General features: G+C 42.5%; 1 protein-coding gene across 1 annotated transcript in view; it reads left to right on the forward strand.

The window, feature by feature from the left end:
• The window catches only part of LOC138605876 (C-myc promoter-binding protein-like), a 58,688-nt gene extending 46,468 nt beyond the window's left edge, over nucleotides 1–12,220 (forward strand). The window contains exons 21-32 of the mRNA XM_069678365.1: nucleotides 108–257; nucleotides 832–1,973; nucleotides 2,447–2,675; nucleotides 3,057–3,160; nucleotides 3,751–3,926; nucleotides 4,497–4,664; nucleotides 5,569–5,749; nucleotides 6,092–6,346; nucleotides 6,501–6,618; nucleotides 9,464–9,626; nucleotides 9,800–9,864; nucleotides 11,135–12,220. Of these exons, the coding sequence (XP_069534466.1) occupies nucleotides 108–257; nucleotides 832–1,973; nucleotides 2,447–2,675; nucleotides 3,057–3,160; nucleotides 3,751–3,926; nucleotides 4,497–4,664; nucleotides 5,569–5,749; nucleotides 6,092–6,346; nucleotides 6,501–6,618; nucleotides 9,464–9,626; nucleotides 9,800–9,864; nucleotides 11,135–11,271 (2,888 nt within the window). The 3' untranslated portion in view covers nucleotides 11,272–12,220. The remainder of the gene's footprint in view (nucleotides 1–107; nucleotides 258–831; nucleotides 1,974–2,446; nucleotides 2,676–3,056; nucleotides 3,161–3,750; nucleotides 3,927–4,496; nucleotides 4,665–5,568; nucleotides 5,750–6,091; nucleotides 6,347–6,500; nucleotides 6,619–9,463; nucleotides 9,627–9,799; nucleotides 9,865–11,134) is intronic.
• The last annotated feature ends 5,513 nt before the right edge of the window (nucleotides 12,221–17,733 follow it).

Consider the following 17,733-nt stretch of genomic DNA (forward strand, 5'->3'; position numbering starts at 1 on the left):
GTTTCAGCCGTGTGTTGTCCTTCAATGGATTTTTTTTTAAAAAGAACAACGCTGCGATTCAAGCTGTGCTCGTAGTGAATTTTAAATTATAATGTCTGTGTTTGTAGTGTCGGAGACGGAGAGCAGCAAGGGAAGTAAGGACTGCCTCCCTCAGCTGGAGGTGGAGGCCCAATCCTCCTTCAAACCCAGGGGAATCGTTCGCAGCAGTTGTGCATTTGACGATTCGTCATGTAAACCCAAGAGCTCTGCCAGCGCAGGTAAGGAGGAAGATAGTTACGTAAAGTGGAGGGAGGTGTTTTTTTTTAAGGATATCCAAAATGTTCCTCTAGAAAGAAACACAGACCCGAAGTTCTAACTATTTCAATACATTGCAATGGGAAAGAAGACGGCGAAGATAATCAGAGCTGAAGCATGTTAAGAAAAAGATCCGCTGTAATCTGCTGAATGTCATATCTTATCTGTTTAAATCGTTGTCTTTACCGAGCTTGTCGTTAGCAGCCCAGGCTACAGAATTAAAGGTCAGTGATTGGCTGATCCTTACTCAAATATCCCTTTAAACATTTAGCCTGTGCACACAGGCTTGCACCTTTTAATTTTTCATCAAAGAACTTCATATTTTCAAGGCAGCTTCTCTTATTTTGTTTTAATGATTCAGTCAGGAGAGTTTTATATCCACCGAAGCCTTGAAGTCCACCTTGACTTCACATTGTACATGCAGAAAATGATTGGGTCTGTGGGTACCCAGAATAACACCTCGCACATAACTTTACTGCTCATGTTGCTTCTCTTTTGAAATGCACGTGACGTAACTCTTCCCTCTCTGTCTTTCAGGCCATGTTGCAGGCCTTCTCTTTACCTCCTCCCTGGATGAGATCGGTGAGGTCAACAGCAACAGTCTGCTCAGGAGACATAAGAGCGCTCTGGAGGAGGTGGTGGGCAGCTCGGTCGGCAGCAGCGGCAGCGGCACCACCGTCCTCGGCCTGGGTATGAGCCAGGGTGAAACCGACCCTGATAAGATCGCGGGACACCTGGGGGCAGACGTAAAGATTCTCTCTGGTGCCAACTTCAGTAAGAAAATGAGGCCTCGATCGCTGGTTTTGGTTGAGTTAGAGGAGGATGCTCCTAAGCAGGGCTTCTCCAGAAGTTACGATCACAGGGAGGAGGAAGAGGAGACAGAGGAGGCAGACTCCAGTGATGAGGACAGGAGTAATACAGAAGCCATTTTTGATTTGGAGGATCTGGATTTAGACAAACCTGCCACAGGAGGAGGCATGAGCTCTAAAAGATCTCATAAAAAGCCAGTGGGACGCAGCGCCAGCTATGGCGGCATGAGCACTGAGGCGTCCCGAGGAGCTGCTAAGCGCACTGACATTGAGACGGGCTACGACCCTCTGTCCCTGCTGGCAGCAGAGACGCAGTCCAAGCAGCAAAACGAGGACCAGTACCCAGAGGGGGACGAGGCCAGCACGCCGAGCGCCCGAAGGCACCTGGCCAGGGAGATAGAGCTCTACATGAACCACATGGGCAGCCCGCTGAGCAGCCGTACACCCAGTCTGGACCTACAGGACCCAGCCAGCCCCCTCCTCCTCCACCCCTCCTCCATCTCTGCCCCCCGCAGAGCCAGCCTGCCCCACAGCTCCCCCCTCAGGACAGCCGGAGTACCACGCTCCTGCACCTTCCACCCTCCTTCGCCCTCTGAAACCATCTCACGCCAACGTTTGTGGTCATCACCTCCCCGTCGCAGCTCCAGCACCACCCCCAGCCCGAGCCCCCGACCCAGCCCGTACAGGGAGAGGACAGACAGGATGAGCCTGGCCTCACCTTCACCCTCCTCCTCCTCGTTCGCTCTGGACACTCTGCTCACACCAACGCTCGATGTCTTCAAGACCAGTATGGTCTCTGCTGGGAAGGGCGTGGCAGAGAAGGCAAGCCGCTGGTATTCACGGCTCGCTACGTACACCACTCCTACCAAGGTACAGAGCCGTCAGAGTCAACTCATATCTGTTTGGTAAAGAGTAAAGAACGAGGTCACTTAGATAAAATAGATTTGTGAGTCTGAGACAAATTTCAAACATGCAGCACTTTGGAGATTGTAATTTAAACAGTGTAGCAGATCTGTTTGTGCTGCATGTACAGTAGTAAGTAGTAGTTCAAGACCAGCCTAAAGTTGGAGTGGTGCTGCCATCCTGTGGCCGTTACAGCAGGTATATCTCCAGCATGCATCCTCCCTTTTCTTTGCAGGATGTGAGCAATGACACTGAGCTTGGATAAATGACTGCAAAGTACAAAAGTAACATCATATAAACTCTGCCACACCTCTTAAATGTGTAGGTATATAGAAATATGTCCTTATTTTATTAAGGTCATAGGAAAGGTGCGAATGAGTGCTCTACTTGATCTGTCTTAAGATCGTTTAGTCCATGACGACATTTACCTTCTAATGCAGGACGGCCTCAGTGACCGCCTGAGTGTGTCCTCCCTCGGTGTCGGAGATCCAGACTGCTCCTCCATGCTGGATGAGGAGGACTGTAGGGAGTCGGGGAGCTCAGTGGTCTCTCCTCAGAGGAACGGCCCCGTGGGTCCTCGAAAGAGCCCCAGACGCAGCCCCTTCCGCAGCCGCCTGGACAGCCCCACTGCAGGATCCAGCCTGGGGAGACCCACGTCTCTGCTCCCAGGTAAGAGAAACATTTATTAGCAACCAATTTTTGTCAAACTTATTTTAATATTTAATATTTTTTTAAGTTAGACGGTGTGCAGGAGGTTTTGTCCTCTCCTACGCACCTGTCCTGAGAAACTGATGTTCGATTTCTCTACTTTAATGTTTTTATTTGCTCATTGACAAACAAGGACACACAAAGAAAGATAATAACAAGCAAATAAACATAGTAAATGTATTTAAAAGGAAAAACCACAAAACTTCTGTCTCAATTTTCTCCGAACAAACAGCGACGCTTCACCAAGAGAGGTCACTCTGAATGTCGGTCAATTTATCACAAAATATGTCGGTGAGATGTTGACTGATTATGTTTTGTCACATCTTCTTCGTCCTCCTGCAGGATGTGTCCTCACGCCTCCCGGCTTCCCTCTGCCAGACAAGTCGGACCTCGGCTCTTCACGTTACACCAGCAACACCAGCATCTTCAACAACTACGCCATGGAGGTAAAACTACAAGACAAGTAGAAGTAGTAATAATTATGTATATATTTCCAAGTAACTTGTTATCAAACGAATGGTATGATGTGTTTCTGCTTCTGCTTTTTGGACAAAGTGGAGAAAGTTTTTGTGCTGTGCTTGTAGCAGACTTTTAGAAGGGAAGAATCTTTGCAACTTTGCAGTCTTTCTTCGCATTTGTTTAAAAGAAAAGTGGAAGCTGCTTCACTGTTGCATGAATGCAGGAATTAAATCTTTGATCTAATGTCTGTGCAAATGAACGGCTTTAGAAACACATTTTATTAATGTCAGGAAACGCACAGTAATCATAAATATTCATCCAGGCTTTGACTTAAAATCATTCTGATAAAGTAAAAACATATGACAACGTTCAAAGATGGTTCAAGTTGCTTTACAGTCAACGAAAACTAAATTTATATCAAGATTATGTGGATCCAAATGAGAGAGGGGCTCAGTGTTAAAGAACAGGATGGCTGCGTAGATGTTACGAATCTTTATCACCTTTGGCCTGTAAGCTCACCTGCCTGTGTGTGTGTGTGTGTGTGTGTGTGTGTGTGTGTGTGTGTGTGTGTTTCCAGCTGCTGATCTCCAGCTGTTCTCGCTGCAAGACGTGTGACTGCCTGGTGTATGACGAGGAGATCATGGCCGGCTGGACGGCCGACGACTCCAACCTGAACACCACCTGCCCCTTCTGTGGAAACCCCTTCCTGCCCTTCCTCAACGTGGAGATCAGGGACATGCGAGGACCCGGCAGGTAGACGATGACACCTTCAGTATAAAAGTCTTTTTAGAGAGATTTTGACTTCAAACTTTTATGATTGTTGTTTTTTGATCAAGTTTCTTTTTATTGTATATTTTTAAAATCATCACTCAATCCTCAGTTCTCCTCTTTGTCTTCAGTTGTTTTGTTTTTCTCCCCTTGTTATCAGGTTTCTGAGATTGGTTGATTACTAAGATTACTTATTGATCACTGTTTTAAAAACCCCTAAAATACTTTTATTATTTATCTTTATTTATCTACATCAATATAAATCCATTACTCAATCTGCAATAGTCAAAGATATAGTTAAAGTGGAAACATACTTTTGGCCCCTCTTCTTTAAACCAGTGAGGAGACCACAGACAAAATCTGTAATGAAGAACTAAAACTAACATTAAACAAATCAATAGGATTTAAAGCTCCGTGGATTTTATAATGATATAATTTAATGCCCTGTTACTCTCTGCTCACTGTTGTATGATAATCTAGTTGGTGTCCTACAGTAAATCCCTGGATGTAAATGTTAATCCCCCCTCTGCTCGCCCTCTCTTGTCCTCTCTGTAGACTCTTCCTGAAGGGCAGCCCGTCAGTGGACGAGGCGATGACCTCATCGTACTCGGCCTCCACTGGTCTGGACACGGGGACGTCCACCTTGTCAACCCCCTGTCCTACAACAGCCGTGTCCCCTCCCTCACCTGTGATTGCTGCCCCGGAGTGCTCAGGGACTGGAAGGTACTCCTGACATCATTAAGATACCTGATGATCCTGATAAAAATAGTTTGATGTGTGTCATGTTTATTGTTTTTCTTTGATCTGTAATACCTGGTAGATGTTTTGATTGTCTTACAGCTTTTTTTTTCTCTTTTCTTTTATGCAAAAAAGCAGTGAGATAAAGTCTAAGGACTAAGAGATTCAAATATTAGCTTTTAAATGACATTAAGAGAAAGGAAACTCTTCTTCTCTCATTTTGAGTGTTAAATCGTATTCAGTAGGCTGCGAGGAGGATTAAGTACAACCAGAAAGCACCTGAGATAAGGCCTCACACACGATTTCGCTGCTTTAAGCAAAACTCTGCCGCAGATCTTCCTCAGATTATGATCCATTAAAACTTTTCTGTCCTCTCAGATGAGCTGCAGCATTTTTTTACCGGCTCATCTTCATTCAGCTTCCAGTTTGTCTGATTAAACAATGCTTTTGAAGTAGGAACCCACTGCAGCAGCGTCCACAGGCTCCCCATCTGCATTGTAAAAGAGCGATGTGAGGTGAACTGCAGCACCTGGTCTGAACAAAGCTCTCTCTCTCTCTCTCTCTCTCTCTCTCTCTCTCTCTCTCTCTCTCTCTCTCTCTCTCTCTCTCTGTGACGAGTGCTTGTATAAAAACCTTCCTGAGGTTTTGAAATGTGTGAGCAACAGATATCGGGAGGCAAAAATGTTTTGATTTAATGCATTTCATTAGTTTTCTCCTGAATTTTTATTAATTAATTTTAAATATCTGTATTTTATTTTTGTCTGTCGATCTTTTTATTGAAATGAAAACTAAATTATACCCTAATTTACTGTTTTGCAGACTAGAAACATGTTTGCCTCTAAAAAGGTTTGTTGGTTTTATGAGCTTACCGTCCTCACTGTCTTCACAGGACTCGATCGGCCAGAGCTCAAGGTATCAACATCCCCACAGACCGCCGGGAGGGGGCGCTGTCCCCCGGAGGGCCCATGGCCCGCAGCGTCAGCGCCTTTGGTCCTCTGGAGGAAACATCCCGACCCAGACGCTGTGTGCCGACGTCAGGCAGTCTGCCCAGCCGCCTCAATGAAACGCCCGTATGTCTCAGCCACAGTCATTGATGTTTAAGGATTTCAATCATTCAGTGATGTTCAGTAGTTTCCCTGCTGAGTTTACTACAGGCATGGGGAAATGTCAGATAATGCAGCTTTACTGCTGGAGCTTTGAGAGTTTGCCAAGTCATCTCAGGCTAAGATCAAATTTTACTACTCTGTGCTCATAAAAGAAAACAAGGTCAGACTCAACTGAAGCAGAGTCTCCTGCCAGACATTTTATAGAGCTAAACAGCAGATCAATTATCTAACTGCACTCACACGACTCATCCCTTACCTTACTGATAGCATTAATAAATCTCACCTGTATCATCTCACCCGCTCCAGGACCCTCTGAGTATGGAGTGGAGGCTTCACAACCCCGAGCCGGTGACGGTTCCCTACCTGAGCCCGCTGGTGCTGTGGAAGGAGCTGGAGAGTCTGCTGGAGAACGAGGGCGACCCCGTGATCACGGAGGCCGACATGGTGGACCATCACCCCATCATCTACTGGAACCTGGTCTGGTACTTCAGACGGCTGGACCTGCCCAGCAACCTGCCAGGCCTCATCCTCACCTCGGAGCACTGCAACAGAGACTCACAGGTCCGACGCACACAGACGCAGAAATTCAGTTCATTATGATCATTTTACACTTTGTTTATATTATTTTAATCCAATTTTTACCCATTTTTGTTGCTAAATTATGATATATGTTTTTATATTTACTGAGTCCCTCCCTCTCTCTCTCTCTCATCAGGTCCCTCGTCACTGGATGTCAGAGGACAGCAAACACGTGTTGATCCAGATCCTGTGGGACAACCTGAAGCTGCACCAGGACCAGATCCAGCCTCTCTACATCCTGTGGAACACATACAGTGAGTCACACGGCGCTGTTGGTGTCAGATCAGGAGGGTTATTGACTCTCACAGGGGTATCGACTGCTGCTGACAGGTTTCAGAAATGTTTTCCTATGAAAGAGCAGAATTCAACTTTAATGATCCACAAAGCAGCAGAAGAAAAAACACAAGAAAAAATGATGAAAGGATGGAATTAATAATGCAGAATGTTTGGAAGGAAGGTAACTACTGGTTTCTGTTGGGAGCTGGAGGTCAGTTTGAGTCAATTTTATTCATATAAAGCAAAATATCAAGTCGACCAGTCCCTCCAGGATTTCACAGCATTTTCTGCGATCATTGCGCCCGAAAATGCTCGATTTCACGTCAGCTTTTTTAACAAGTTGCAGTGCAAGTCGCCGTGTTTTGATGCTTTTTTTTCTGTCTAACACATGACACATCCACTGTTACAAACACTCACATAAAGTCATCTATTGGCTGAGCGAGCTGTTTGTCTTCTGACATCACTTCCGGTCGATTTCAGTGTCAAGATGCCAAAAAAAAAGTGTAATAACTGAATGACACTCAAGACATCAGACATGAAATGCTCATTTTGCGCTTTACATGCACATTCAATGCTATCCATATGTGCACAGGAGAATCTACACGTTATTTACTACATTTACTCTGTTCTACTTGTTATTTCAGCTGCTGCTGCAGTTTAAAAGAACTGATTAGAGACGGGGGGATTACTATCTCTCTGTACAATGACTATTTAAAATCAGCACTGATGCTAACATCAGTAACACAGTCTCGGGCATCAGGCTAATGTAAACATGGATACATAATCACAAGAAGACATTGTGTGTTGGATTTATTAATATAGATTCACTGTGTGTAGAGTCTCCTTAATGACACTGTAGTTCGAAGCTGGATTAGGAAGCTCATGAAAGGGAGACGATCACTCTGGATCCTTTTTAGAACGGATCAGCTGCTGTCAGAATTGATCAAAATTGACATTCGATTATTCCTTCAAAAAAAACCCACAAATGTTCGAACTATTCGAATATCTATTTTTGCACAATATGTCCACAAGAGGACATACCAACACAACGAGAGACAAACTTACTTGCAAAGATTTAAACAGAGACGTGCCTTTTAAAAGATCCTACACCGTGCAAAATAAACAAATTAAGTTACGGTAAAATGGACATTCAGCGTTCCAAGCGAGCTGTGCTGTGAAGGTATATTTATTCAAACATAGCTTTTAAAAAATAAAAAATCAACATACCTACACCTGTCTGTTATGCTGGGGGTGAGAATCTCTCTGTCTGGCCGGGCCGGGATTTAAATTCTCCGACATCATTACCGCACGCCACACGGTTGTTGTTTTAGCTCGTTTCAGCGAGACTACAGTTAATCATTAATGTATCATAGTGACATTGTGATGCATTCAAGGATGCTCCGTAACCAAGAGTGCGCGTGAGGACATACGAGAACTTGCGATCTCGCAAACAGCCGCGGTAGTGCTGATTTATTTGTCACAACGACAAATTAATTTTAATATCCGAATATCCGTTTTTTATTACAATTCGATTATATATTCGAATTTAGAATATTCGTAGATAGCCCTACTTCACAGTTTAAAAAAAAGTATGTCTCTAGCATGCGTCGCTCCAAACATATTAAAGCAACAGTAAAAGATGCCCTCCGATGAACATTGCAGACCTCAGGGGATCAATATTTTGAATATCAAAGACGTGAGTTTGGTGACGTGAATTACTTCACACACGCTTGAAAACAGGACGATTGGTCGAATTTGGAAAAGTTGCAGCGATTGGTTGAATTTGTAGAATTCACAACATTGCAACTTCCTGGAGGGACTGTTCTACAGAACAAACTACATCCTCTCCTTAAACCCTCCTAGTATACTCTGAATCAAAGTCAGACAGATCTTTGCTAATTTTACTTCAGCAGCCAATAAGCATGTTTAACATCACTCATAGTTCATTTATTGTGGGAGGGATTAAGAATACACCTCGAACTGGAGGTGCTGGAGGTTTTTTTAAAGTTTGGAAAAAGGAAACATTTTGCAAAACGCTTGCAGTCCACTGCAGGGAGGAAAAATGCAACAGCTTCACATGAAACAAACGCCATATTTCCATTACGTAGTTTTCCATAATTTGAGCTCTAACTGGAGCTCTTTGAGTTGGAAACAGTCTCTCTGCTCCGTCTGCTGTAATTGGTTATTAAAAGGAGAAGGAGGCGTGGTGGCAGCTGGCTAATCATGTGCTAACAGCCTCTGTCTGCTCTCTGTCTTGCAGGGCTTAATTGTTCTCTGTTGTTAGAGAGTGAGTGTTCATCTCTCCTCTATAGACGAGTCCTGTCGTTGGTGTGCTGTTCTGTCTGTAGGCCTGCCTCCTCCCTCTGCTGTGTCTTTGCTCGATGCATTTCAGTGTGTGGAACGTCGGCCTCCTCGTGGTTTCACTGTGTTTGGATGAACGTCTCTGTGCAGTGTGAAATCTTATTATGATTTTACGGAGGTGTTATTGTTTGCTTTGTGAGACTCTGTTGACATGGAGCATGTTTGTCTCAAATACAAACCTGCTCTGTATTTGAATGGAGGTTTGCATCTGTGGTTAACGTGTTCCTCCACTTGTTGACATCCAGTGTTTTCTATTCAGCATCTTTAAGATGGACGTATTTGAAGTGCTAACGGGGCTGGGTATTAAACACTAACCATACTTTGTGGAGATACCCAGCTCCAAGTACCTTCCATGCAAGTAAAAACCTGTTATTTAAAACAACCTCATTATGCATTATTGTTTGTTATATGTCTTAAACACTAATATAAAGAGTGTGTGACTGTGTGTGTGTGTTTTTGTAGATGTGGGTTACCCTCTGTCCCGGCCCGTCTCCGAGGAGGAGAGGCCGTTCAGCGAGGAGCTGCTGCAGAGCGTTGTGAGTAACATCCAGAGGAACGACGTCAGCCGGCCGATGGCTCAGCTGCTGCAGCTGCTGGGACAGACGCTCGGGGTCAAGAGGCAAAGGTCAGCACCGACATGAAGTTTGAATGCACGACTTTTTAATTAATTGTGTGTGACTTTTGGGCTGGACAGGTTTAGCTAACGTAATAATGTGGTTAAATCTTTTAAAGAGGCGAATGTCGGGTTTGTTAAATCTGTGTCTGCTGTTTGACCTCTTCCTCTCTCCTCCTCTTCAGGAGTTTGTACCGGGACATCCTCTTCCTCTCTCTGGTGGCTCTGGGGAAAGATAACATTGATATTGGTGAGTAAAAATTAAATGTTTATTATGTTTCTATATATTACCTTAATTTTAGTTCAGTTCTGGGATAAAACATTTAAATATTTCAAGTTGTTCTGAGTAAGAAAACATTAATTTAAAGCTGCATAAACGAGCTGTAAACGTTTAATATAGCCATGTGAGAAAACAGTCACCTATTACTGTCTCAAGCAGTCACAGAGCAACATTACTGTTGTCTTGTTTCTGGCCACCTTGTGTGTGTTAAACTCCAATACTCAGTCTGCCTTTATTTCCAGTTTTAAACTCCTGAGGGAAATATCTGATTCTTAAGCTGCTAAAGGCTCCAACATGTTCACCAGCTGGTTGCTAACCTTGTCTGTCTGTGTTTCGGAGCTGTGTATTTAAGCTTTCTGCACCTGGAACAAACAGTTAAGTGGGCTTTAACCCAAAAAAAAAGAGCTAAAAGAATTTAAAATGCTCCACAAAACTTAGGGGACATCTCTGCGAAGTGTCCTTTGATCCGTTACTGATGGAGAAATATTCGGTCCCTTCAGGAAGTTCGTTCAGCGATTCATGCAAATTTCATTTCTGCAAATTTCACCTGCCGACCTATTTCCCCCACGGGTATCGAAGTGTACATCATCAAATATTGATCTTCTTAGGTCTGCAATGTTGTGTAAACATCGGAGAGGATCGTTAACTGTGCCTTTAAAATCTCCAGAACGCTGCACGCTAAAGACAGACAGCTGTGCCGTTGTAACGAGGCCTCGGTGCGATCGTCTCTCTTTCATGAGCTACCTGATCCTCAAACTGCAGAGTCTTTAATGAGACTCGTCACAGTGAATCTATAATAACAAATCCAACACTCAAGGTCTTCTTGTGATTATTTATCCATGTTGAAAACTGTTCACTTAACCACTTCCTGGTGCCTTTAACTTTCCACCAACCAGAGGCTCTGCTACAAATGTGAGCCAGTGTTTATACAGTGAGACAGTAATCACCGTCTCTTATCGGTGGTTTTATACAAGCGTAGCACCCGAAATAACAAGTAGAACAGCTTAAATGTGATAAATAATGTGTAGATTCTTCGTTGGATAGCATTAAAATAGGCACGCTCAGTGCAAAATTACTGTTCCATGGTCACCTCCTTTAGATTCATACAATGTTTACACGTTTGATTTGGCCGTGAAATCCTGGAGGAGCTGCTTTTAAGGGTAGAACTGTTAAAATGAAACAGTTAAAAAGTATTCAGGATTGTTATTTCATCATTGATGTCCTTTTATTTTCCCCTCAGACGCCTTTGACCGCGAGTACAAGTTGGCATACGACCGCCTCGTGCCGAGCCTGGTGAAACTGACCCATAACTGTGACCGTCCTCCGAGCACAGGGGTGATGGAGTGCCGCAGGACGTTTGGAGAGCCTTACCTGTAAAATAAAACAAAAACACACTAACCTTCACACACACCTGGATTTTAACTGTCACCACCCGCATCATTGCTTTAAGACGAGCTCAGGAAACCTGATGGAAGACTGTGAATGTGAACTACGGTAACATAGAGTGATCAAAAAGGTACGGTGGACAGCGTTTATGTAGCCTGAAACAAAAGAGTTTACAGACTTTATATGGACAGACTGATGATGGAAACGCACTCACACGTTCATAAACACACACACACTCACACGTTCATAAACACACACTCACTCACACGTTCATAAACACACACTCACCTTCATAAACACAACTTCATCCAGCGCTGTAGAGTGAGCTTCGATCCTGTGAAGATGATATAAATATCGTGTAAATACACAACAGTAGAGGATTTTTTAATGCTACATTTATATTGTCATACGGCATATGAAGACTAATATTAGCAATATTTTAACTTGAAATATTTATACAAAAAAAGCTTTATTTATTGTCGTGTCTTCTGTTTGTCCGACGTAGTGTTTGATCGTGTCCTGTGGTCGTTGTCATCCCTCGGTTTAACCCAGCGCGACATGAGGCCTGCGCTACGAAGCGGGTTTAAAGGGATTGTTCGGTTTGTGTGAGGTATTTGTTAACGTCGAGGTGAAATCAAAAATGTCATTTTAATCCTTTTAGATCACATCCCCGGTAATATTGTGCATCTATTTGACAATATAGGCCAAAAAAAATACAGAAAATTAATTTCGTCGTATTCTTATATCAAAATCTGATCATTTTTTCTTCCTATAAAACAAAATATCACGTTTGCTTACGTAAGCTAGGACCAACCAGTTTCAACCAATAATATCATGACATCCACCTGTCAATCAATCTGCAACATTTAGCCACAGAGCACCAAGAACGCTCGGTCAGTTAGCTAGCTACTGCGCTGTGGAGAACGTCTGTCTACGCCGACTTCTCAACGATCAAATCAAATCCCTCTAATGATATGTCCCGCCTGCACGTCCTGTTTCACTCGGAAATACGTCACGATACGGAAGCTAGATACTCTCGAAATGCCGTTTCAGCTCGACTTTAATAGTAAGTGTCCTACGTACAGTTGATGGCCGTACAGTAGAGAGGCCGGCTGGAGCTCCTACATGGAAGCTAAGCTAAGCACCGCTGCGTACCAGGTACTTTAGCCACTTAAAAGAGTCCTACATATAAACAAACGTTATGAGCCGGAGCATCAAAAAAGGACATCTAAATTATCAGTCAGTCTAAAGAGAGTGAATCTTTAACAGTGTTCCTCATTTTCAGAAAAACAAAGCATAACCTCCTCCACCTTCAGCGTCTCGTGTGCATAGATTGGATGTTTTTTCAGTCCTATCTGTTCATGTTGATGTGAAATATCTTCAGGTTTTGGAAATCTAATACTTCAAAGTGCGCTCTGAGGACCTCTAAATACAATTTTCCACTTTTTTCTAACATTTCGTAGACAAAACGAAAATAAATAGTAATGAGAATGAAGGTTATCTGTAGTCTTTAAACGCACTTTTGAAGCTGCCTTTAATGTTTAGTCGCTTTCTGAACGTAAATGTTTGCTGTGCTGCCACTCTCGATTACAACAGTGCTCTACGTTTTACTTTAGTTTTAATGTTTTGTTCCAAAGGAGGAAGTTTTGGGTTTGTTGAAAAAATCTTCCTTAAACTTTTAATATGAACAATAACTTAACTTTTTAGTTTTCGTCACCCTTTGAAATTTCTATGATTGTACCTGCTTTAAGAGATGAATTTAGGGTCGGAGAGGGCTCACTACGGTACGAACGATGGTCCTAAATATACAGAAGCTGCTCTGACATAAATATAAAACTAATAACACAGTCACTTTTCTTTATGTGGTCGCTGTCAGTAACTGGACTTGACGATAAACGGTAATTGCGGCAGCACACTTCCCAGATATCCAGACAGTGCTGCATGTGTGACGTCCACGGTTGGCTCCGGTTGTAACTCTTGATTTTCCTGGCTGACTGACCTGATTTTCACTTCTTGTTGAAGTTGTATCTGTAGTCATCCATCTTTTCTTTGTTTGTTCAGCCATAGTAGATTACTGTTTACTCCTAACACTTGCAGAGAGCGGAAAAGCCAGCTGCATTTTTTAAATAACACTTCTGGCATATTGAAATTCTGGTTTTATTTTTCTTTGAGTAAAAAAAGAGCAGCTGGGAAAAAAAGAAAAATCTGAACACTGAGACGATCGGGCAAACGTATCAGAAAGACACTTCTCGCTCCTCACAGGAAAATGTTCCCAAACTTGATTCATCACTTGCTGTCAGTAATCATTTACATACATGTACATCTCTGTGTTTCTGCTTTTGTCTTACATCTGGTACACGTTGTCTAAGCTGAGTGTTTCTGCTTTCACGTGTCGGACCTGTGACAGAATTGAATGATTGATGCCGGGTTCAGACTACAGTACATCTGTCTGTAGGATTTAAGCTTGAGCACGTCCTTTCTTATCTCCTTTAGTGGAGGAAACACTGGATCATCCTGTATGAAAAGGAAGGAGATAAAACCTTCACACGATGCCTTCAGGCAGCAACAAAACAAATCATCCTAACTTTAAGGATTATTTTCATAAATACATACGACTGGGGACTCGTGGGTAAATATTAGAGGAGAGGGGGGACAGTGTGAGCAGACATTTTCAACATGACACCCAGTTCTTTCCACTTTTGGAAGCCTTTATGAAAGTTTTAAATCCCAACATGAGTAATATTTATTAAGTGTGCATAAACACAGGAAGATGTATCTAAGACGGAGCCTTTTGTAGTCCATCTTCAGAACATTGTAGTTCCACCCGCCTACAATGATTAACCCACTAATTTTCATGCACAACATGACGGGTCGGGCTGTTACCTCGTCTGTTATCCTGTAGTCTGAACCTGGCATCAGTGTGTTTCCACATCACCTGAGAGCTGATGAAAGATCATCTGTTTCTTGCACCTGAAAGCGGCTGCATTATCGACGTGTTTTGATCGTCATTGTGGAGTTCTGTAAAACGCCCAGAGTGCAGCAGAGCTTTAGGAAGATGTTTTAAATATCACCAGAGGAAACATGCAGTCGTCTTGTTTTGGTATCACCGTATGAAACAGTGAAACTCTTATTTCAGTGCTCACAGGAAATAATGATGAACTGATGGAAGGACAGGGCTTCACCACATATCATGTACTTGTACTGTAGATCCCTCTGCAGCAAACCCCAAACCTTCACATGCAGATGATCCTCTTCTGTCATGCAGAAAAAGTGCAGAACGTATATTTCAAGCTGTTTTTTCCCTCTGGAAACAAAGACGAAAAGTCTCCTGAAGGAAAAAGACGTCTGTTAATAATAATAACGAGCTAGTGTTTCTAAAAGTACAGAAAGTAAATCAACACTTTAATATAAAAAAAATATAAACAAAGGCACAGAGAGATCAGAAGAAACGTACTTTATTTGTTAACACTGAGGTTCATAAATGTGTTTTTTCCTCTTGACAAACGTTCAAAATCTTTGCACACATCTCCTTAAAGGTCCGCTGTTCTTTCCTTTCTAAAGATTGAAGTGTCTGACCTATTTGTCTTGGATTATTCGCTATAATATTGTGGGATACAAACTGGATTTTAGCAGGTTAAAGGAGAAGTTCGGTATTTTTTAAACCTGTCAAAATGGCTCATAGGAACAAAAACTTTTGGAATAGGTCCAGTATACGTCCTCCACCTCCACCTCAACCGTGATACGGCCGCAATGGCTGCAACATAATCCTTTGGGGCAATTGCACCCGATCAAAGTACGTCCACTCAAAGTGCTTGTTTTTGCCACCGACAGGCTCACATCGTTTCTCCAGGTGTCCGACAACATTACGGAAATGATCCCGACAAAGATCGTCTTATTGTAAAGAGTAAGTTCCTTTTTGTGTAACCAGACACCGAAGTCTCGCTCAAGAAGTCTCGCTTTGAAATCTCGTGGGTGGTGAGATGTTACCTGAACAGGACGGTGGAATCGTGAGTTAGAGTTGGAGAGAGGATTTGTTTACGTAGGGGACTGCCAGCAGGAATATATTTCAAAAGCCATGCCTGAATATTTCCCTGATTGAGGATTAAAATGAGACAAGATAAAAAAAGGGCCCATATTTAAAAACACGGAACTCCTCCTTTACGATCTTGTAGAAGTCTCACATGTTGAATGTTTTCATGTGTACATCATCAGAAGTGACGCCTTGGTTGAAGGAGGACCCTCGAGTCTAAACTCACGAGGGTCCTATGAAGGTCAACCATGTGTGTGATTCATGACAGAGGAAACTAATACTGGAAAAACCAGCCAGTTGAACTCTAAAGAGAGAACTGGAGATGCTTTGACTTGATGTGAGCAGCTGAGAAAGCGCTGCGGTTCATCTGTGGATTTTTGTTGTTTAAAATTGTACAAATGATTTTGCAGAATCTGGGGCCGTGTACATTTGAACTCGCCCTTTGTAGAATTCACATTTTATAACAGTTTATGAGAAAAGGTCCTTTATAGATGTGGTGAAGGTTCTGTACGGCGACCAGATCTGCAGGACTGTTAACCTGTAAATAAAATCACTTACACTCTCACTGTCTGCTTCTTTCTTCTCTTTCAAAGAATGTGTAAGATTCACTTATTTCAGCCAAGCTCAGGATTTGTTTAAGACAGAGTTAAAGTTGTAAAAATACTCACAGTAGTTTTGGTGATCCTCGGGGCCCAGTCAAAAGTAATATGATGTCTTCAGTGGCGTACTCAGGCTGTTTGAGGGAAAGGGGCAAAGAAAATTAAAAGAGCACCGGCTGTATGCCATGGGGAACAACAACGTGGGCTTTTTTAACTATAGAGGCATCCCATGAGGGCACACTGTCTCACACGTAGGAGTGTGTGGAGGCCAACTCATTTTCCAACATGCATCATTTATCCACTTATTTTATATTTTTAAAATGGGGGCACCCAGTGCACCACTGGATCGCATTAACGCTATTGGAGCAAAGTTCTTTCAGTGTTCTATCATGTACAAAATGTAAGCATGTTATTGTCTTCCTAAAATACTGCTAAAAAACTGAAATGCTTTGATACTAAATGTAATGAATGAAGGTAAAAAAGCTGAATTGAGCGTTAAGTTTAAAGATACTATCTAATATTTCAGTTATGTGCTCTTGAGCGCCTCCCACTGGCGATAATCGGTAATTATGAGAGCACCCCAATTTAACCAGACGTCCGGCCCCCTTTGTCATGATTTTCCTCGCTTTCCTTTTCAGATTGTTTGCCTTCATCTGAGCATCAAATTTATTTTCACTTCTTGTTGAAGTTGTATCTGTAGTCATCCATCTTTTCTTTGTTTGTTCAGCCATAGTAGATTACTGTTTTCTCGCAACACTCGCAGAGACCGGAAAAGCAGCCGCTTAGCTCCGCCTACCCTCTGACAGACCAATGTGATTTTTTTTTTCCGCGAATGTCGCCACCGACGGCCAGTCCATAATAATACTATATACTGCAAATGCAAAGGCTTTCATCAGTGGGACATAGAATCAGTCACAAGTGTGTTACCTCATTCGGTGATAGACAGTGATTTAACAGACATTTATTCAAATGAAAAAGTAGCTAAGCCACTTTCTGACTCTGTTGTTCCTAATGAGACTATTTGGTGCTATTTTAACTGCTAACACGTTTGCTGAGAATCTCCTGCTTCTATAGAGCGACACTAGCTGCCCTTTTAGTCCAGCTCTGATTTTCAAAGATTGGGTGAATGATTATATTTGTCGCATTTTTACCATCATGTCTACAAATCAGATTTAAAGGGCTTCTTCAAGCTTTTGTAGCTTTCAGAAACGTCCTACTCGCGATGTTAAAATCATGCTTCCATGACGGACTGACCGGTTATTTAAGGGAAGAATTAAAAGAGACTTTAGATTTTTGTTATTCATCCATCTAGCGTCTTGTTTTTGAATGTTTCTGAGCCTCACTTCTGCTAGATTCCCCTTCACTCCTGTTGTCCAATAATCGTGCAAACACAGCTCCAGTTTACTGTTAAAAAAATAATTTATTGCAGCATGGAATTGTAATTGAAATATTGACAGTTTCCTATCAAAATACACGTTTGCATTCACTTCAATCCATCTTTAACGAGACGTTAACATCTGACAACATCGAGGTCTTTTTCTCACAGCTAAGACAGTCTGATACACATTTACCCGACACACACATTTCACTGTTCCTCTCAAACAGTCGTCATGTCGACAAATTCAAATACTTTTTCACACAGAAACTTTCTTTAACACACTGAACATGAACAAACACGAGTTTGGTTGAACAAGGAACAAAGTTTGAAGATGTTTGTTCAGGAATTACTGACGTTGCATCCAGTCGTTTTGATTTTGCTGCACATGTTCGCTGCCGAGATGGATGTGATGTATTTCAATAACTTACTAGAGTCACCTCAGGATC

The sequence above is a fragment of the Semicossyphus pulcher genome, unplaced genomic scaffold (genome assembly GCF_022749685.1).
Source record: "Semicossyphus pulcher isolate SPU_LCO1_2020_fin unplaced genomic scaffold, fSemPul1.0.p SCAF_1, whole genome shotgun sequence".
NCBI classification, from domain to species: Eukaryota; Metazoa; Chordata; class Actinopteri; order Labriformes; family Labridae; genus Semicossyphus; species Semicossyphus pulcher.